At 50.2% G+C, this 23031-nt stretch overlaps 1 protein-coding gene across 1 annotated transcript in view; it reads right to left on the minus strand.

Annotated features, from left to right (window-relative positions):
- Positions 1-23031, minus strand: part of WDR90 (WD repeat domain 90) — a 1374469-nt gene that overhangs the window by 579198 nt on the left and 772240 nt on the right. The window contains exon 28 of the mRNA XM_086941318.1: positions 7887-8054. Coding sequence (XP_086797444.1) covers positions 7887-8054 — 168 coding nt within the window. The remainder of the gene's footprint in view (positions 1-7886; positions 8055-23031) is intronic.

Here is a 23031-nt window from a genome sequence, read left to right on the forward strand (position 1 = left end):
AAAGGGGATCCACAGTCTTTGCTGTGCACCATGCCACAAACTTATTTCCCCTGCAGGAGTATATCGTCTTAGAGGAGGCCGCCTGGCTGCCAAGATTACATTACAAACTTCGGTAGGCAGGTCAAAAGACGTCAACTGTTGCCGCTCAATCTCCACGCAAGGAGGTGTGGGCTGGGCAGGTTCGGGTGGAGGACCGTTCTCTGGTGCTGCGACAGCAGATCCTCCCGAAGAGGCAGTCGAATCGAGGGATCGATGGCCATGCTGAGCTGCTTGGGATACCATACTCTTCGAGCCCAGCAGGGAGCCACAAGAATGACTTGGGCCCGGTCGTGCTTGATCTTCTTTAGCACTCTGGGTAGAAGTGGTATAGGTGGAAAGGCGTATAGTAGACCGAAACTCCACTTGCGATGAAAAGCGTCGCCTAGCGACTGCCGCCTTGGAAATTTCAACGCGCAGAACTGATGACATTTCGCGTTCTCTTTGGTGGCGAATAGATCTAACCAAGGCTCTCCCCACTGCTGAAAGAGACCTTGCGCCACGCCCGAGTTCAGACGCCATTCGTGATCCATCATGCACTGGCGGCTGAGTTTGTCCTCCCTGGTGTTCAGAGAACCTGCCAGGTGTTGAACCACCAGGGAAATGCCCTGGTGTTCCAGCCAAGTCCAGATCTGGACGTGATCGGACAGGTTGCCCTGATGCTGTGCCCACTGGAACTTCAGGTCCCACTGCAGAGCCCGCATATGCCATCTGACATAATCCACTAGCAGGATGCAGGAGGCCATCAGGCCCAGGAGTCCAAACCCGGGATAGAGGGTGAAAGATCAGAATCATAGCCTGAATATCCCAGACTCGCTGCTTGGGAAGATAAACCCGAAAGTGCGCTGAGTCCAGAACCGCTCCGATGAAGAGGAGCTTCTGAGAGGAAATCAGGTGCGACTTCGGCACATTGATGGAGAACCCCAGCAAATGCAGGAGGTCGGCCGTAGTCTGGAGGCGAGCCCACCTTCAACAACCAGTCGTCGAGATAGGGGAAGACTGGAACCCCTGATCTGCCCAGATGAGGTGCGACCACCGCCCTCACTTTCGTGAATACCCGAGGGGCACTGGTTTGGCTGAATGGGAGCACGAGAAACTGAAAATGCTTGTGGCCTACCGTGAACCGCAGGTAACGCTGGTGGGTCGGCAGGAAGGGGATGTAGAAATATGCGTCCTGCAAGTCCAACGCTACCATCCAGTCTCCATGGTCGAGGGCAGACAAGACCTGAGCAAGCGTCAATATCTTGAACTTCTCCTTCCGGAGGAAGCAGTTGATGTTACTGAAGTCCATGATAGGACGCAGGTCCTTGTCCTTCTTGGGGACCAGAAAGTAGTGAGAATAACAACCACAACCTACTTCTGGCCCAGGAACACGCTCAATGGCCCCCTTGGCCAAGAGGGCTATGACTTCCTGCTGAAGAAGCGCAAGATGGTCCCCCGACATGCGGTGGTATTGAGGTGGCAGGGCTGGAGGTGTGGTCTCGAAGGGGAGGGAGTAGCCCCTTCGGACTATTTGCAGCACCCACCTGTCCGAGGTGATGTTGCGCCTGTGGGGGAGATGATGACGAATCCTGTCACCCACAGGGGTCTGATAGGTCGGACTAGGAAGGCTTGGAAGTGGATGCTGCGGGGGTGGAGGTGGACTGACCCGCCCACTGGCCCGCAGATCCACCTTGGCGGTTCCCACGTCCGCGCTGAGGATCTTGTTACGCAGGCCTGTGGCTCCGAAACGAACATGGCGGGGCACCCCTTCCGTGGTCATGAAAGGAGCGAAAAGCAGAAGGCAGAGGAGTCCTTGAAGCGATCCAACGCACTATCTGCCTTATGGACAAAAAGGCGAATGCCATCAAAGGGCATGTCCATCAGAGTGTTCTGGACACCCCTGAGAAGCCAATTGTCCTCAGCCAGGCGTGGCTCCGAAGTGCCACCGTCGTGGAAATCGCCCTGCCCAGCGAGTAGGCGGTATCAAGCCCACAACAAATGGTGTACTTAGCTGTGTCTCTCCCGTGCCTCCTCCGGACAGTTGGGCAGCACCTGTACAACTGTGTCACACAGAGAGTGGGAATAATGGCCCTGGAGGCATGCTGTGTTCACAGACCCAGCTCTACACTGGCAGATGAAAACAGGTCCTTGCCATGCTGCTCCAGCTTCTTGTATTCCCTATCCAGAGGTGCGGAAGGGAACTCGCTCTGGGAAGCAGATGCCAGGACAACCAAGCTCTCAGGAGTGGGGTGTTGGGAGAAAAAGAGGGGGTCGCTCGGAGCCGGGCTATGGTGTCGGGCCACGTTCCTGTCCACAGGAGCCCCTGTGTTGGGCCTGGACCAAGTGCCCAAAAGAACGTCAGAAAATGCATCATTAAAAGACAGCAAGGGCTCCGAAGAGGTTGCTGCCGACTGAAGCACCTCTGTCAGGAGGTTAGTCCTGACGGCCACTGTAGTGAGTTCGAGGTGGAGGGCCTCAGCCACCCTATGCAACACCACTGCGTAACTGGCTTCCTCCTCCGTAGCCACGGTAGGAGGAGACAGCATGCCAAGGTCAGGTGAGGTGTCAAGACCACTGGCATCACCAAGTTCTCTGCCCAGTCCGGATCATAGTCGCACTGCAGTGAGAGAGGGTCCTCAGACCCCTCCCAGTCCTCCCCTTCCTCCAAAGTCTGCGAAAAAGGCTGAAAATAAGAAGGACGGACATAGGGGTAGAAAGGCCCCGTCGAAATCGGCATCAAGCGACGCTGATCGAGCGCCATGTCCGGTTCGGGGCTAGCACCGGACGACGTCGGAGGTGGTGCCGGAGGAGAGGTCGACACCGGTGGAGGGGTTATGAGGTCAACTGGATTCGCCCGGGATCCGAGCCCAGATCCAGGGGGGTCCTGCAGTGCCGGGGCCGATGCCGACGGCGGCGCTGGGGCCAAAGTCGTCGACGATGGAAGGGCAGGACCCCCAGTCGGGCCCGCGGGCACCGTAGGCGCACTGGAGGGGCCATACGGCACAAAGATCCAGGTCATGGCAGCAAGAAAAATTTTGCACCTGAGCAGGCGTCGCCGATGGACCCGGAAAGGGCTGGTAGGCCAGCAGGGACTGTAGGAGAGTAGGGTCTGCAATCCTATGATCCCCCCAGATTTTTGCTTTTTGCTTCACTGGTTTACGACTTCTCTGGCTGTGGGCCTGCTAATCAGACCCACAGCCTTGCTGTTCTCTCACTAAATTGACACGTGTACCTTAGGTGCATTTACCAATTGGTACTGGGCCACCTTATCAGACCCTGTCACTCAGGGCATAGGTGTACCCAGGGCCTACCAGGGGCTGCAGCATGTATTATGCCACCCCTGGCTGGCCATCCAAATCTGACACAACTGGCTGCACGACAGCTGGGGCAAGGTGGTGTAATCACCCTTTGCTTTAGATATAGTATACCTATATCTAACCCTAAAATGGACACATAGATTCCTATCAGTCACTCCTATGGCAGGCCTTAACAATCCTGAAGGCAGAGTGCTTGGAATCATGTGAGATGGTGCTCTGGCATGAGCTGAGCCCGTTTGCAGCTTGCGGAACCAAGTCCTAATAGCTGTTCCATGATAACGCGTACCATATACTCTTAAGTGCATTATAATCCTCGCCGTTATATGCTAACTCTGGTATCGCTTTATCAAAACATGTCGAGTAAGGTGTCATACGAATTGGAATACTAACCCCTCGCCAATTCTGTCGATGGGGTTAGCATTCCACCCTTCTAGAGGGACACAACATGTATGTAACTGTGAACCCCGGTTAAAGTTAGCTCAAGCCTCAGCATCACAAAATGAATGCTGCCACCACAGACACAAGTCTGACCTCCTGCTGCTGGGAGTCCTTCCAGCGAGTGAGGCTTGGACAAAGGGTTTCCTGTCAGGGGCGGTGCTAGCACCATCCGAGACAGGGTTTTGTGTATCCTGGGTAGGCAGGGCTTTAGAGGAAGGTGACTGCAAGTGTCACCCCGGTGCTCACTATGCATCTGCCGGCTAGAACCAGTTCCAGGGGCACACAAGCCCCTGAGCTGGGGAAAGTCCGGCATGGGAGAGGGGTGTAACCACCCCCCTTCCTGGTCCCCCCCATGGGCAGGACCTAGTCGCGTGCCAGCCCCTTTTCCTAGTATAAAGATAGGAGCGGGCCCCCTTCCAAATTAGATCATCTTTGAATCCTGAAACTACTTTCTACGAAAGGAACTCTCGACTTCTTCTCAAGATTTCTCCCTTGTGACTAAGGAGTAGTTACCCTGCATCCGCAGGCACCATCCAAGCATCGCGGTCTGCTGTAAGTCTCTCCTCCGGATCAAGACTTCCCAGCTCGACGAGAACCGGCTTCCCTGGGACCTCTGACCTCTACCCACATCGTCAGCTCAGCTGAGATCCGTGGGTGCGACGAGACCTCAAGGGACCGGCCATCTTCAAGACTGCACGACACTTGCCCAGCACGACCGCCGAGGGATCCTCGAGTGAGTACTTTGGGGTGTGAGAAGCCCCAGCCCTGAGCAGCTCCAGCACCGAAGTTCAGCCCTCCAGCATCCACCAGATCTGCGTGGGGCCCTTCTGCTCTTTTCTGCTCACCGCGTTGTCTGGCTACTAGCCCGCTGACTTGTGGCCTTCCCGACGACGAACGACGACATCAACACCGCTGGTCTGGTTGCTCCAGACGGGCCCTTGCTCCCCTCCAAAAGAGGAGCACCCCGGACCCTCCTGGTCCACTCCAGACGCCATTTTGAGTCCACCGCGTGGGCTTGCATTTGCCAAGACTTGTTGCCCCAATCCTGGGTCTAGCGACGTCGACAGAAGATACCATCGTGGGACAGCTCGCACCTCCATCCTGGTCGCCGACAACGCCTCCTGGTCCGTGAGACTGCAGAGCCCAGCGTCGCCCACTCACCTGGTCGAGGTGACTCCATCCGGTGCCATCCTGGTGCCCATCTAATCACTGGCTAGTGATTCAGAACTTGGTCCCCTCTGCTTACAGGTGTCTTCCATCTTCGATCCAGGCTTGGATCCATCCGAATCTCTTCACTGGTCGCCTGCCAGCAACTTCTTCTTTCAGGCTCCATAGACTGCAACGAGGATTCCCGACGTCTTTTCAGACCTATGCAGCCGCAGCCCCTGGGCTAGGTAAACTCAGCATTTCGGTGCTCCAGCATAGCTTTGCTATCCATGGGTCAAGATCCTTCTTCGTTTCAGCTCTACCTAGTCGGATTCGTCCGATAACACTAACTTTGTAATTCCTAGCAACCATAGACTTTGTCCCGCATCCCGCGTGAGAGTGCACACTCTGCACCCGATCTCCCTAGGTCTCCTGCTAGTAATCTGAAGGTTCAGTAGTCAAGTCCTAGCGATCCCAAAGCCTATTAGAGTAGTACTTACCTGCTAGTAATTTCGCATTCCACTTTTAGAGTATATGTTTTTTCGTGCCCCTCGGGCATTTGTGTAAATTGTGCAACTTTGCGTATTTTCTTAAGAGCTTTGTATTGTGCTTAGCACCCTGTCCTCATAAAGAGTCCGGGGTTTTTGTGTTCTAAATAAATATACTTTATTTTCATAACAACTTGTGTGGTGTCCTTTCACTTGGTGTTCAAGGGGTATATGTGATGGTATAACAGCTGGCTTAACACGCCCTCTAGAGTCTAGCCTAAAGACTGCTCTTGTCCACGCTACTAGGATAGCTGGTCTACGGTTGACTTACAACCAATCATCAATAAGGGTTGTTTGAACTGATACATAGTGATCACTAGAATAGTGAACACTGCATATCAGGCCAACTTCTCACAGCGACGTCTCATGGTCAGCCGGACCTGCGGGGGTGGCACCACCTGCACCCTAAGCCGCAAGGGGAAGTCGAAGAGCGACGTCGCTTCTTCGACTTCTTCTTGGAATGCTTCGACTTACCTGACCCAGAGTGCGAAGACTTAGAAACAGAGGAACGATGAAGAAAGGTTTGCGACCGGTCCCTCGAACTCCCACGGGACCAGGACCTTGAGTGGCACGGAGCCGGCTGCTGGACTTAGAGTCGTGGTTGCACCCCAGGCAGTTGAGACACATGAGCTGTGGGTCCGTTACTGACAGTTCTTAAATCCGGGCATCCCTACGACACCAGGACTCAATCGACTCAAAAGAATTGAGAAAAAAACTCAGTCAAAAAGAGGCTCTTCTTGGATCTGCGCTTGCTGGCGCGGAAAAAGAAAGAACTGACGTCAGCTCGGCGTCTAAGTAGCTGCCACGACGTCATCTTGGTGACCACAATGCCAAGGACAGACGCGGAGCCGCACAACGCCACCTTCCGACGCGCAGGGGTACTGCTGACGAAAACTTTCCAGGTCCAGTCTGACGCCTGGGGGTAATTCTAAGGTAAGGAATCTATCACTACATGTTTCTTCCAGATAGGTGCATACTTTTTATTTATTTTTATGAATATTTTGATCAAGGTCCCTCAGACTTTTTTTTAATTAGCTAACATGGAAATTAGAAAATTCCTATGGCAGGGGAATAAAGTCTACACTGAAACTTCAAGCCCTACAGTAAACCTCGGAAGATGGGGGGTTTAGCTCTGTCAAACTTAAAAATGTATTATCAGGCTTCTTTACTTGATTGGCTTGCTAAATCCTCCTCAGCAAGTTCACAGGAAGCCAATTTCTACTTACTACTCAAGGTAAAGGAGTCAGAGATAGGGATAGCTACCATTCTAAAGATCCTCAGGCTACCCAAGGAATCCATATATAAGACTCCCTGTATTATTTTAGATTGGTTCCATAAAATATGGGACGAACACAAGATTTCCCGATTCCAGCCCTAGCCGAAATTGGCAGAAGGTATTGGGTCATATATCTGATCCAGTCTGGCACCTGTATAGATTTTAAAGTGGAGGAATATGCAGCAAGATGTCTATCAGATAGTTGGCTATTGATTTGCAGAACCAAATGTAAGTGTTTGTTCTCAATAAGTAAGGGCTCAAAATAGTAATGGGATGAAGGAATAATGTTCAGATTACTTATAATAGTTTTATGCTTCCTTTGTCATCACATTAAATCCAACCCTAACTTCCACAGGTGCTTAGGCTTCAATCCTTCAAGAACTTAGATATTGTTACAAAAGGTGGCAGAGCTGCAGGATGATTTTATGGCCCTCTCGATTCATGGAGGGGCATAGGCAAGTTTATTTTTAGAATGATAAAGCCGTAGGACTCTGGTCACAGAACGTGGGCTTACTTCAAAGAGTAATTATAGGAATGAGGAAGGCTTCATCATAGTAATGAAGATTACCAGAATGTAATCAGAGTATTCTCTAGTCTCTAAACAGTACAAGATCCGTCCAATGCTCCACATGTAGGAATGGGGTTTTACAAACCTGTTCTTTCACACAAAACAAATAAAACTAAAGTCTCATGTATCTGCACAGTGCAAACCTAGCCATGAAACAATGGTAAACTGAACAAGGGCATAGTGCTCAGGATGACATTCATGGGCGCCTACAGAGGAGATGAGGATCTACGAAGCATCAGTGGGATGGCTTTCATTTTAAATGTTTCTTTTAGCCTTAGTCTTTACAAAGTAGCAGAAGAAAAGTAATAAGAGGTCCTAACACAAACCTGGAAACATTATAACAAGCTTGATACTATAACACATTTCCACAATAGAGAACTAGAGTGGTGTATAAAATAATCCCTTGTTTCCACACACATCAAAAGTGTCTACTAATAAATAGATTTCCATGCACCAATTATATACTGTAATGTAAGGCAATCCTAATGATTGGAAAACCAACTACATCGATTAACCAAACATTGATTAATCAGGCGGCACAGAGAAGAATGCTGCATGCTTTAAAGGACTCTTACCATTTTCAGGACCCTTTTGGACTAAACTAGATCTAGGTCTTTCAGTCAGAGGCAAATCCTTTCGATTAACTTCATATTTTTTTATTAGGACTGAGTGGTCCTTGTTCGCTAATCCCTTCGTACCAGTCTCTCCTAATTTCTCTCCTTCATCAGACTCAAAAAAAGTATCTGTGGAGAAAAGATTACAATTAATCTACAAAGAAAGATTCCAATCATACAGAATCAGTGCAGATATGGAGTTAATGATCGTAGTAGATCCTGGTCCCTAACAAAGTAATGGGAATATTCCTAGTTTGTATAAAAGACTTCACACCTGCGTAAATAGCTTTAAAATTGCTGACCAAACACAGTTGGCTTTAGTGAATCAAAATGGGTGAAGAGAGGACGAATCACTGCAAACAGCTAATGGCTTTTTTATGGCATCATAACAACAAATCAAGTCATACTTCAAGTCTTGGGACTGTAGTGTAGTTCCTATATTCCCAATAGGTTCTGCGCATTGGAAAAATATATCCTGTAGTTTAGACGTAGGACTGTGGTCTACTAGGTCTTTACCGGCTATATTAGACTTAATTGTGAGTGCCAGCTAGCTCAGAGGTCACTAGAAACTTTCTCGAATAAACAAGAAGGGATTAGTTTCTGACAACCGCATAAAACATGACAACTTTGTTTCCCAAGAATAAGAAATCAAATCTCTAGAGTCGCGGAAACAATAGATAACTATTTCACTCAGTCAATCGTGCATGCTTAGTTTCACCAGAGGTGCAAGAGAAATAGAGAGACGGGTGTTTTCAATAAAAAGGTATTTAATGAACAGTCTTCTTTCTCAAGCATTGAAAATGAACTGCTACAATTGTAAAGCTTACTATGAAGTACAATGCATACAGTATTATAAAGTAGTACTGTAAAAGCATGATATGGTTTCTAAGCCATAAAGTGCATAAAATGTATAAAATACATAAAATACATACATTGATAAAAGGATGACTAAAATACACAACTGGTGCTTCTAGAATACGCCTACCCCGGTGTACCTAACCTAAGTCTGGTAAGAGGGAGGGAGTATAAGAGGAGGAGTTTAAGTCTAGGAGTTCTCTGCCAGGAATCTGATTCCAATAATTCTCTAAGAGGTCTAATCAGCTCCGTACCTTTGTTCTGGAATGAAGGAGGTCTTGTATCTCGTTCTCGGGACTCAAGTTCCCAGATACCTGCAAGGGTAGCCTGGAAACACTGGAGCTGGATTTCTTGGCAGGAGAAATGACAGAGTCTCTGCTGGATGGTCGGCTTCCTTCGGCACGTGCTGCTGCAGGGCGTCAGGCAAGTAGATAGTCGATCTGCTCCAAACCACTGTGTGTTTGTTTAGGCAAATCAAGGCATATTTATACTTTGAAGGTGCCAAGTTTCACGCATGTTTGGACTTAATAACGCCACTCAAAGGTTCATTTCTTGGAAAACGCTGGGAGTTCTAGGAGAACCGAATATTCAAGCAGGGGGAAATCCCGAGCTGCTGAAGGCGGGTTTTCCCAAGAAAACGTTGTTAATTCTTGGAGCTTAGTGGAAGTATCCATGCCGTATTTGGGCTGTATGGTTTAGGCCAAATATGGTAAGGATTTCTATGCCTATATAAGGGAATGATAAAGTATACCTATATAAGGGCATGAATCGGGAAATTTATACTAGGGTCCGAGATTCATTTACAACACCCACTCCACGGATATTAAGTTCAATAAAGCTAGTCTAGCAAGCACTGAACATATCTAAAGCTAGTGTTTAAAATTCCCACCCCAAAACAAAGAATGCATTTGAACTGGGTAAGTAGAATTTTTTTTTTTACATTTCTACAGTACACAATATACTTAAGGGAAAAATTTCTAAGCATACAGGGCCCGATGTAGGTCGGTCGGTAACGGCCGAAAATCGGTATTTTCGGCCGTTACCGATCGGTAAACAGGTGAATGACATGTAGGAGGCATTATTTTACCGAATCGGTAAAATTACCGATTCGGTAAAATAAAAAAATCGGTAAATTTACCGATTCGGAGCCACCCATATGTAGGTGGGACTCTTCAGAGTCCCAGGAGCCTTAACGAATCGGTATTTTACCATCAAATCCAATTTGATGGTAAAATACCGATTCCGGTGTGCATGCACATGTGTGCATGCACACCTATGCCATGTGACAGGCAGACCTGCCCTTAGGGCAGGTATGCTTGCCACATGGCACCCGTGCCTGTTTTGGGGGTGCCAGAGGGTGTCAAAGTGACACCCCCTGCACCCTTGTGAAAATCGGTATTTACCGATTCGGTAAATACCGAATCGGTAATGCCCATTCATTCCTATGGGCTTCAAAGCCCATAGGAATGAATGGGCCTTACTGATTCGGAATTTACCGAATCGGTAAATACCGAATTCATCCGATTCGGTATTCCAGCACATCTGGAATACCTACATGTCGGACCCATTGATTTACCGATTTTAAATTACCGAATCGGTAAAATTCGGTCATTTAAAATCGGTAAATCGTTCCTACCTACATCTAGCCCACAGTCTTTTAGTCTAATTTATGCAATTTGAAAAGAATCATGAGATTACATTTATGAAAACGTCTCTTAAATACAGAAGAAAAAGTCGAGATCATTTCATAACATAACATGTCCTAGCAATCTTTCTATTTATAGGGATGAGGCCTAAATAATTCTTTTAGTCAGTCTTCAAAAATGACTTGTTCTCTAGGAATAGTTCTACTTTAGGCAGATTAGTCTGTGCCAAAATTTCAATGTTTTGGAAAGAGAGAAAAACTACAACTTTGTTGTGAAAATAGAGTTCCAAATGTTAGAAGTCATTGTTTTGAAAAAACGAAGGCCGAATTTCAGAGTTCAGAGAACACTGTGTGCATGACTCAAAAGTTATTCTCGGTGTCAGGAGAAAACGTCAAGTCGTCTAGGCTGGCGAAGAAATCGTCTACCACAGTAAGTGAAAGTGGAACCATTTGATCCAGCAGATCAAATGTGCATAGATGAGAAGCATTGCAGTCAGCGCTTGTTGCCGCGTTAGCAATGGTCATATCAGATGGCACCTGTGTGCGTGGTGTTTCTCGTACCTTACCCTCAGTTAGACTTACTGGTGAGATCTCAATGAATGCCGTCATCAGGATCTGTAGCCATTGGGGGCAACACAATGCATGAGCCGTTACAGGACCTAGCAAGGCGTCGACATCCGATGGCAGGACCAATGGAAGTGTAAGACAACTGTCTAACACGCATTCTTCTCCGCAAAGCAGGCATCGTAGAACAGGTAAGATTCAATCTTGCCAGATTGGTCTGAACGATAGAAGCCATGTCGTAATCAGATCTCTTAAACGAGCCAAGCCGAGAATCTGTGTTATCCTCTCACGATACCTCTGGGCACGGACTGTCTGTTCCATGAGGTTCTGGGTATCGCTGGTTACTGGACTTGCCATATCGGAGCAGAAGAAATAAAAATAGTATTCCTGCTACGAGTCCCAAGATGAGAGGCAGGCCCCCGAACACAGAGTGCACAAAATTTGGGAAAATGCAGAGGACTGCTTCAAATGGTGCTAACAGTCCCGAAAAAATCGTCTTAAATACATGTGCGATGCCACTGGTATCAGACATGTTTAAGAATTGACTTAACATTTCTGTGAAATGTACAGGGTAGTTTGTTGATAATAATCCATGTATATCTGCAGATGTCCTTGCAACTTGCAGACCATACGTTTCTTTTGATGATGTCAGTGGCACAGATTTCTGCAAAAGAATAGACTTTAGTCTGCTTAAAGTATCAATTCGTATAGAAGAGACATAGAATGAAGGCCATATTGCCGTCTGACTTGCGAGTTGGCTACAATACTTGCATACAACAAGTGACCATGGACGACACACTAACCAGATAAACTTTTCCTGGCACCATTCCACAGCAGCTGTGATCATTCAACATAACGTAACTGCCATTGGATAGCTGCCTGAAAATGGGTTCTATTTGTGTGGAGGGAGTACCGTGCAGGTGGCATGAAAGGTTATTCTCAGAGGGGCGTGGCTTGAGAGCCAATGGAGGAGGTCGCCTGAGCGCTCGGCTCCGCGATAGAGCCTCAATTATCCTGACAAACGGAAGCTGACGACCCCTGACCCACCTGACATCGTATGGGAAGGGTTTCCTCGCCAGTGTGGCCACGAACGATTGTCCCTGCGGGGCTGGATGCGGTGGAGCGAGACGAAGAGTAGCTTGGTCGCCCCGGCCGGGGCCGCGACCAAGATGGCGGCCGTGGGAGGGAGCTGACTCCCGGGCTGCCGACGATTAAGAATATGACCCAGACATCACATCAGACCACGAGACAGCGGTGAGGGGGCGAAGCGCCCGCCCAGGAAGAGATAGGAGCTCGGAGACACTCGTGCAGTGGCTCCTGAGCGCAGCTGACACAGTCCTTGGCCCGGCGACTGTGCTGCGGGCTGCAGCCTTCTGGAGGAGAAATTTTTCGGACGGCGAGTGCGGGCGGCTTTGATCCGCGGCCTGGCACACGCAGCGGGAGCACAAACTGTTTCGCATGGTGCTCGGGTAGAGCCGTCCTGTCCCGCCAGATGAAGAGGTACATGGCTGCCCATACACCCAGACTCTAAGCCCGAACAAGGCGCAAAATGGCGGCGGCAGGACTGGCTTGACCCCGTACGCATCGAGAACTGAGGGAAACCCTGTTGACCCGTGAGTTGGCGACGGCGGTGTGATTGCTGCCGGGAGAGACTACACGGGGGCTCCGACACGAGTGCAGGAAGCTCCCCCTCCGGTGACTGTTGGCACTGTGCGCGAGACCTGCGGAGATGAGAAGAGCCGGCAGCTCACACGCAATGCTGTAGCGGGGAGCGAGGAGATGCCTAGCTGAGGGTTACCCGGTGGACACTAGCGCGAGGATCACCCGATTGCTGAGCAGAGAGGGGAACTCTCCCCCCCCTCCCCGCCCCCCCTTGCTGGCCGCGGATCGTGGGGGCAACTACTGGAACCCTTGTGGCGGGGAGACTGGGATCCTCCAGACTGAGGCACACAGCAGATACAGCGATCGCTTACATCCCTTAGGGGAGGGGGCCACGGCCAAGCCGATCACCTCTCCGGAGAACTGGGGATCTGTTGGTGTGACACCCACACTTGCATAACTGCAGTGACAGAGTGGCCCAACCGCGGAGGAGGACTACCTCAAGAGCCGCGAGGACGTAGAGGCCCGTCTGGGCGAGGGGCGACTGCGGACTGAGCTGCTGCGGCACCGCCCCCCCATAGATGGGGTGCGGGTGAGAGATGGGGGCTGGTCTGCCTGGCTGCTGTTTCGGGGACCACCAGGGCCTGCCACCCTGAACCTGAGGCTTGTACTTGCTGGTGTCGCTGTTGGGAAGCCTACATCCTCATGCTTCTTTCATACGCAAGGCGATGTAGCACAAACACCTACTACGAGGACGGGCACTGCGGGGCTGCGGGCGAGGTCCTTCCACCCCCACCGGCTGGTGGAGCAGACTTACAGCCACCCGGGGACCGTGCCTGAGTATAACTATAACATACGTCCCCCATATCTGAGACATGGCGAACACCTACGCACCCCGGGGATGGGGAAACCCAAGGGAGTTAAAGGCGGCGCCTCGCCCCTGACGGATACCGAGCGAAGGACACTGGGGACCAGTCGAACCCCGGACATCTACAGGACGATCAGCTGCAGCTCCACTTAGACAAAATCTTAGCGGCACTGACGGACACGAGATCAGCGCTCCAGCAGAATATTGCACAAGTAGCCACTGGCTTGGGACTGCTTTGTGCTGATCACGGCAAGTTGGCTGACAGAGTCAAGCTCGTGGAAGATGCGGTCCCAACCCTAGAACCGACACAAAAAGACATTAAGGCAACCGTGACTGATCTGATGGTCCGTGTGGACACACTGAAGAGGCAAGTGGAGGAGGCAGAAGGGTGCAATCGTCGAAATAACATACGGATAGTGGGCCTGCCGGAGAAAGTGGAGGGACGAGACATGGTGAAATACCTCGTGGACTGGCTCCGACAGACGGTGGCGGCAGAGGGATTATCCACCTTCTACACGCTAGAGAGAGCTCACAGAGTCCCAGCCAGGCCGCCTCAGCAGTGCCGCCCGCCGCGCTAGGTGGTCGCCCGGCTACTACATTATCGGGACAGGGACCTGCTGCTTCAAAATGCGAGAACAAACGGCCCCTTCCAGGTGGAGAATAGCGGAGTTAACATCTTCCCGGATTTCATGTACGAAACACAGAGACGAAGAACCTCCTTCCTAGAGGTCAAAAGAGAGCTAAGATCCGAGGGATTGCAGTACTCCCTGCTCTACCAAGCATGGCTCAGAGTCATTGTTGACGATTCTACAAAGTTCTTCGACACTCCAGAGGATGCATGTACCTGGTTGGAGTTATATAAATCTGGTAAAGACGTCCTCGTACATCCATCCGGCAATGGCCCTGTATTCAGAGGAAACCCTTGCAATCCGTCACCACAGCAGAGCGAAAGGAGGTTCTGGACCTCGTTTCGGTCATCTCGGGCACTCAAGACACGCCATTGCAGGAGGACGAAGTGTAGGAGAGTAGGGTCTGCAATCCTATGATCACCCCAGATTTTTGCTTTTTGCTTCACTGGTTTACGACTTCCCTGGCTGTGGGCCTGCTAATCAGACCCACAGCCTAGCTGTTCTCTCACTAAATTGACACGTGTACCTTAGGTGCATTTACCAATTGGTACTGGGCCACCTTATCAGACCCTGTAACTCATGGCATAGGTGTAACCCAGGGCCTACCAGGGGCCGCAGCATGTATTATGCCACCCCTGGCTGGCCATCTAAATCTGACACAACTGGCTGCACGACAGCTGGGGCAAAGTGGTGTAATCACCCTTTGCTGTAGATATAGTATACCTATATCTAACCCTAAAATAGACACATGTATTCCTATCAGTCACTCCTATGGCAGGCCTTAACAATCCTGAAGGCAGAGTGCTTGGAATTATGTGAGATGGTGCTCTGGCATGAGCTGAGCCCGTCTGCAGCTTGCGGAACCAAGTCCTAATAGCTGTTCTATGATAACGCGTACCATATACTTTTAAGTGCATTATAATCCTCGCGGTTATTTGCTATCTTTGGTATCGCTTTATCAAAACATGTCGAGTAAGGTGTCATACGAATTGGAATACTAACCCCGCGCCAATTCTGGCGACGGGGTTAGCATTCCACCCTTCTAGAGGGACACGACATGTATGTAACTGTGAAGCCCGGTTAAAGTTAACTCGAGCCTCAGCATCACAAAATGGATGCTGCCTCCACAGACACAAGTCTGACCCCCTGCAGTTGGGTGTCCTTCCAGCGAGGGGAGCTTGGACAAAGGGTTTCCTGTCAGGGGCGGTGCTAGCACCATCCCAGACAGGGTTTTGTGTATCCTAGGTAGGCAGGGCTGAATAGGAAGGTGACTGCAAGTGCCACCCCGGTGCTCACTATGCATCTGCCGGCTTGAACCAGTTCCAGGGGCACACCAGCCCCTGAGCTGGGGAAAGTCCGGCATGGGAGAGGGGTGTAACCACCCCCCTTCCTGGTCCCACCCATGGGCAGGACCTAGTCCCGTACCAGCCCCTTTCTTTAGTATAAAGGTGGGAGCAGGGACCCTTCCAAATTAGATCATCTTTGAATCCTGAAACTACTTTCTACGAAAGGAACTTAAGATTTCTCCCTTGTGACTAAGGAGTAGTCACCCTGCATCTGTGGGCACCAACTAAGAACAGTGCGGTTTGCTGCACGTCCTTCCTCCGGAACCAGACCGACCAGCACGACGAGACCCGGCTTCCCTGGCACCTCTGACCTCTACCTACATCATCAGCCCAGCTGAGATCTGTGGGTGTGACGAGACCTCGAGGGACCGGCCATCTTCAGAACTGCACGACGCTTATCCAGCACGACCGCCGAGGGATCCTCGAGTGAGTGCTTTGGAGTTTGAGAAGCCCTAACCCTGAGCAGCTCCAGCACCGAAGTCCAGCTCCCCAGCATCCACAAGATCTGCGTGGGGCCCTTCTGCTTTTTGCTGCTCACCGCGTTGTCCGGCCACTTGCCTGCTGGCTTGTAGCCCTCTTGACGACGAACGACGACACTTTCATCGCTGGTCTGGTTGCTCCAGACTGGCCCTTGCTCCCCTCCAACAGAGGAGCACCCCGGACCCTCCTGGTCCGCTCCAGACGCCATTTTGAGTCCACCGCGTGGGCTTGCATTTGCCAAGAGTTGTTGCCCCAATCCTGGGTCCAGTGACGTCGACAGCAGATACCTTCGTGGGACAGCTCGCACCTCCATCCTGGTCGCCGACAACGCCTCCTGGTCCGAGAGACTGCAGAGCCCAGCGTCGCCCACTCACCTGGTCGAGGTGACTTCGTCCGGTGCCATCCTGGTGCCCACCTAATCACTGGCTAGTGATTCAGAACTTGGTCCCCTCTGCTTACAGGTATCCTTCATCATCGATCCAGGCTTGGATCACATCGAACTTCATCACTGGTCGCCTGCCAGCAACTTCTTCTTTCAGGCTCCAGAGACTGCAACGAGGATTCCCGACGTCTTTTCAGCCCTATGCAGCCGCAGCCCCTGGGCTAGGTAACCTGAGCATTTCGGTGCTCCAGCATAGCTTAACTATCTAAGTGTCCAGATCCTTTTTCGTTTCAGCTCTACCTAGTCGGATTCGTCCGATAACACTAACTTTACGAAATCTAGCATCCATAGACTTTGTCCCGCATCCTGCGTGAGAGTGCACACTCTGCACCCGATCTCCCTAGGCCTCTTGCTCGTAATCTGAAGGTTCAGTAGTCCAGTCCTAGCGATCCTAAAGCCTTTGAGACTAGTTACTTACCTGCTAGTATTTTGCATTCCACTTCCAGAGTATATGGTTTATCGTGCCCCTCGGGCATTTGTGTAAATTGTGCGACTTTCAGAATTTCTTTAAGAGCTTTGTATTGTGCTTAGCGCCCTGTCCTCATAAAGAGTCCAGGGCTGTTGTGTTATAATAAATATCCTTTATTTTCATAACAACTTGTGTGGTGTCCTTTCACTTGGTGTTCAAGGGGTATATGTGATGGTATAACAGCTGGCTTAACACGCCCTCTAGAGTTTAGCCTAAAGACTGCTCTTGTCCATGCTACTAGGATAGCTGGTCTAAAAGGTTGACTTACAACCAATCATCAATAAGGGTCGTTTGGAATGATACACAGTGATCACTAGAATAGTGAGCACTACATATCAGGCCAACTTCTCACACGAAGAATCCGAGAAAGGCGACGGACACTCTGACACTGAGCGCTCCGAAACGGACAGCATGCCGCTACCAGTGGTTACTCCGGCTACGGCGGAAGAAATGCTGGACGAAGGCTGAGGGCAACCGGTGAGATGTGTGGGTTCCGGATGGGGCCCGGGGTGAGTGGTTGGCTGTGGGAGGCGGGGGAGAGGGCATGATTGAGATTGGGGGGAAGGATGGTCGGTGGGACACTCCATTGCTTGAGGCTCGATCGCTCGACGCCGAGCCTGAGGTTTGGGCGGCTGCCCGTTGGCGACTGACACCCTCACTAAGCCCTTAAGGCATACCCACAGCGACCCCTGTTGGGTTTAATCAATGTTGCTCAAAGGGATTGTTTGGACGGGTACTAGACAGAGATTTCTAGTTCCTGTTCTGGGGGGGGGCGGCGGGATTGTTCCGTTCTAGTTTTAGGTTTTGGGAGCGGGGACTCATCCTCAGTGCTACAATGTTCCCCGGCTGTGGGGAATCAGACTGTGACGATGGTAGAGGAAGTTGTGCAATGAGGGACAATGGGTGATTTAAGTAACCTACGATGCATAACCTGGAATGTGAGAGGCCTCCACAGCATGATCAGGCGCCATAAAGTCCATGCTTATTTAGTGCGTAGGGGTGTACAAGTAGCACTACTACAAGAGACACACCTAACCAGGGCAGAAGGTATAGCGCTGCAGCGTAGGTGGAGGGGGCAAACCTTCTACACGACATACTCAGCTTATGCAAGAGGCACTTTAATCTGGATCAGGGCCGGAGTTCCCTTTCGGGTAACCCAGCAGGTTGTTGACCCAGAGGGTAGGTATGTGGCTGTACGTGGTCGACTGGGGGGTAAAGATATAACTATCTGTTGTGTTTATGCACCCAATGTTGATCAGGTGGCTTTTCTGGCAAGGCTGTCTGGATCCTTAGCGCACTTGCTGACGGGCCCACTCTTAATAGGGGGCGATTATAACTCTATATTAGATGCCGCACTAGATAGATCGCACCCGCCGCTCAGGGACTCCCCGATACACCGCATCACAAAAGGTAGAATAGACTGGCAAGCAAGGTGGCCTGACGGACATTTGGCGCGCACAACATCCACGTGACCGGGACTATTCTTATTATTCAGGGATGCACGAGCTCCACGTGCGGCTAGACACAATACTTTGCTCCGCAGATTTAGTGCAGATAGCAGTGCATACTGAATATTTAACGAGAACAGTGTCGGATCATAACCCCATGCTCCTGGCCTTGCGATGGCTCCCCAGTGCATCCTGTGTGCCCACTTGGAAACTCCGCCCGGAATTACTTGTCGACCCGGTGTTTAAGGGGGCATTGGAAGAGCATGTCTCGCAATACTTTGCGGACAATGCCGGCACGACCGAGGCGTGGGCGACGGAGTGGGATGCCTTCAAGGTGGACTTGAGGGGGTTTTGTATAGGAGCGCGGGCAGAGATGTGTAGGGTTTTCTGGATGACCTGGATAGAGCAGACAAGGCGCTTCAAGAGGTGGAGCTTTCCAGGCCCGGCCTCCTGGAACTACAAGATACTGTCGCCGGGGCCAAAGAACTAGTGGCGGTTGAAACAGAGCGCTTGAGGAGTTACGACTACAAGGCATATACGGCCAGGACGCACGCAGAGGGCGATCGAGCTGGGACTTTACTGGCCAGGCTAGCTAATCCCACAAAAAGGAGCACCCCTATAGTATCGATGCGTACACCTGATGATAAGGAAGTTTACGCTCAGGCAGAGGTGCTGCAATGTTTCGAGAACTATTACGCGTTCCTTTATAGAAGCATGTTGGAGGTGGGGGCCCGGCAGTGAAAGCCTTTCTGGAGGGACTCTGTTTTCCAGATTTGAGCCGTGACCAGGCCAAGGCGTTGGGCAGGGATATAACAGAGGAGGAAATTCGGGTCGCCATTAAAAGCATGGCGCGCAACAAAACCCCAGGGTTGGATGGCATACCAATAGAATTTTACAGCAAGCATGTCGACCTCTTGACACAACGGTTACTCAAGGTCTACAGAGAGGCGAAATGCCTGGGACGGCTACCACCTTCCATGCGGGAAGCGTTAATAATACCCCTACTGAAATCGAGTAGGGAGAGCGGGGACACGACCTCTTACAGGCCGCTTTCAATGCTCACCACGGACTATAAAATACTGAGCAGTATCTTAGCATCTCGCCTATTGAGCCACATGACCACATTGGTGCACACGGACCAAGCTGGGTTTATCCCATCGCGAAACACGACCTCGAACGTGCGCCGATTGATCCGAATATTGGGGGAGGACCATCCAGAGGCCCATCACCCAGTGATCTAATCAATTGACATTGAGAAGGCCTTTGACAGTCTCGAGTGGGAATACCTCTACGCAGTGATGCGACGTTTCGGAGTAGGCAAAGATTTTCTGAAATGGACCTCAGTGCTCTACACATCGGCGGTAGCCAGGGTTAAAAAGGGCGCCCTAATATCACAGCAATACCCGGTCGAAAGAGGCACGAGGCAGGGATGCTCGTTGTCACCACTACTATTTGCCCTAGCGATAGAGCCATTGGCGATATCGTTTAGAACAGGGGCTCATTATGCCGGATTGAGCGACAGGACTGGGCACCACTATATTTCACTATACGCGGACGATCTCCTTCTTTTTCTTGAGGATACAGAGGGAGCGCTGGAGGGAGCCCACGGCTTGATACAGCGGTTTGGCAGGGTTTCGGGTCTCAGAGTAAACTGGGACAAGACATGCTTGTTTCCGGTCCGCCACGGCGATCCGCAGCCCCTCACGGCCAGACAAGTGCGTTGGGAGCCCACCTGTTTAAAATACCTGGGTGTGCATATATACCACTCACCGGCCGATATATTGGAAGGAAACATAGGGCGCTGAATGAGAGGTCTGAAGGGCAGCATTGTCTTTTGGGCCACACTTTCATTATCCGTAGCGGGCCGGGTGGCACTACTAACAATGGTGGCACTACCACGCTTCCTGTATTACTTTAGAACACTCCCTGTGTGGATCCCAGCTGCCACCTTCCGACTCCTGAGATCCATGAATGGGTCCTTTCTCTGGGGGGCGTTCCGGCGAAGAGTGGCATTGACGACTCTGGTAAGACCCAAACCGGAGGGGGGATAGCGGTCCCTGATCTGGAATTATATTACTTGGCAGCGCAGCTTCAGATTTATACACAGGAGGTGGCTTGAGAATTCAGAGGCCCAGACCACTCTAGAGGCATCCTTCGACACGTTCTTTCCTTTATAGCGCTACAGTAGAAATTAGTGCTAAACACACTAACCCTCGAAGAACGTACGATAAGACTGTGCTGGAACCGCACTCAGCGCAAGGCGGGGGTGCTACGCCCGTACGCCCCTGAGATACCATTGGAATGTTGACAGCACTCCCACATGGAGGAGACTGGTCCAGACTACAGTTCTGGGAAGAAGCGGGAATACAAATGGTGGGTGACCTATACGAGGAGGGAGCCCTGGTGCCCTACCCGACGCTCCTAGAACGGTACGACATACCCAGGGGGGACTTCTTGCTCCATGCTGCATTAACACAAGCAATACAAACGCACTGGAAAGAAGACCTCACTGAACCAAAAACAACAATGGTTTGTCAATATACCATGAGCTCTGCTGGAACTTAAAAGTCAGTCACTTGTCTTTACTCCAGAATGGTTAACGAGAATCTACCGCCTTTAGCGACGCTCAAAGAGAAGTGGGAAACAGAGATAGAAAGACCTATACCAGAGACAACATGGGCGTAGATTGTGAGGAGAGCCCAGAAGAGCACATGTAACGCCAGATTCCAGCTGGTACACTTTTTTGTCCTCCACCGGGCGTATCTCACGCCGGGAAGGATCCAAAAATATTTCAATGCAGACGAGGCGGCCTGCCCCAGATGCGCACTAGTCGGAGCGGAACTGGGCCATATGCTATGGTCGTGCCCGGTACTGGACCTATATTGGAAATAGGTGGGAGACACACTGAATTCGGTCACGGACCAGGGCTTAACGTTTGACATAGCAGTAGGTATACTACATTGGTTCCCCCACACTCCTAAAAGTAAGATTACCAGTAAATTTATAGACATGGGACTGGTATTAGCCAAGCAAGAAATTACGCGACACTGGAAGGGGGCAATAGGCCCGAATAGCACAAGATGGAGGAACAAGTTTATTAAGTGGGCCAATAGAGAGAGCAAGGTCAGATTCCAAACTGCGCAGCGCCAACGTAACGAGAAGGCATTCGAATCTGCCCAGGCATGGGAAGCCCTAACGCAAGCGTTGAGCGACTATAATAGGCAGGACAATCAGGGAGATCAGCAATCAGAAGATGAGGCTTCCCCGTAACAAACCAGGGACACTGCATCACTTGACACACATTCCAGAGACTCCTGCACATCTGTACCATTTGAGTTGATGCCTCCTGCATCTAGAGGATGAGGACATGGGGAGGGATAAGGGATAACCTGTTAGCCACCTAAGGTAAGGCATACGGAGACTAGTACGCGGGGACACACACAGAAAGAAGTGAGTAAGGCTGAATACAGTCCACCACATTATGATTGCACTGACAATTCGCCATTACCCCTCAGGGTTTGTCTCAGCTTTGCGTTGGGGTTGGGACAGGAGGGTGAACAAGAAAAGCAGATGCAAAAACTCCTTGCTGCACAGTTGCAACTGCTTGTTACTTTTAAGCTTTTAACGTTTTTCTGGTTAACGCCGCCCGACCTCCGGGATGTGGGCTAAATGGCCGTGTAATGTTTTGATTAGTCACCTGAGCACTGCAATTGTCGGAAGCAGGATTGTCGAACAGAAAGATTGTATGCCTTATCTATCTGCAATAAAAACATATTTAAAAAAAAATGAAAGGTTATTCGCAGAACCATCGCAGGCTCCATGTAAATTAATACCCTGGCACAGAAGTGTACCACTTAGTGAATTTTTACAATTTCTCCCACTAAGGAATACTTCTTTCCCCTTATTCCAACAACTGTGTGTATATGGTAAAGTCCATGTTGACTTAATGTATTCTTTACCCAACCTTTCACACAGGCCTTCAGGTATATACTGTAGACAATACCGAAACTGGAAAACCGTCACTGGAATCATGATGGTGCCATGAATTATCCATTCTATTATAGGTTTCTCAGAAACTGTCAATGGTATCTTTCCAGTTTTTCAATGCTCAGCACCGTATAGTCTGCTCCTCTTTGTGCCAAAGAGATTTGTTTATCTGTAAAGTTAAACCCAGTAAACAATGCGTGGTGTTGATAAGCCTCCATGGCACGTAGCCTGAACGCGGATTTTGCAACGTCCAGCCTCGCTGCATTATAGAACGTAATTGAGACTGGCCATGTTGTAACATTAGCAAGTCTTGTTCCATTATGTCAATTGCAGAGGATAAAATGCTGTCCAATGAATATATTCTGGAGGACAGAGTAGTTAACCCATTGTCCACTACAGAGAGAGCTTTCTCCAAGTTAATACAATCAATTTCTCGTATTCTTTCTGCAGTTTCTAATTGTGTTATTTTCCAAGCCTCGTTGTACGCAGCATATATACCAGTGTATATGAAACGTTTTTGCCGTGGTTTGCGAGGTCCCAATAAGAAATCTCGCAAGTCATTGCTTTCTTTAAGCAAAGTCAAGTGTTGTTTAATTTCTGGAAGTGTAGAAGTTTTCAGCCATTCCAGACATAGTTTCCCTACACTATATGTTGTTACTATCCCTGGATGTTTGCTCTGGGAGTATCTTGGATCTGGCCTGTTAAGGATTAAACCCTGTGTTTTGTTCAGGAATCTATCTTGACAGTTATTGGTGTCTGTGGGCCAGATTAACC

This window comes from Lissotriton vulgaris, chromosome 10, assembly GCF_964263255.1.
Source record: "Lissotriton vulgaris chromosome 10, aLisVul1.2, whole genome shotgun sequence".
In the NCBI taxonomy this organism is placed as follows: domain Eukaryota; kingdom Metazoa; phylum Chordata; class Amphibia; order Caudata; family Salamandridae; genus Lissotriton; species Lissotriton vulgaris.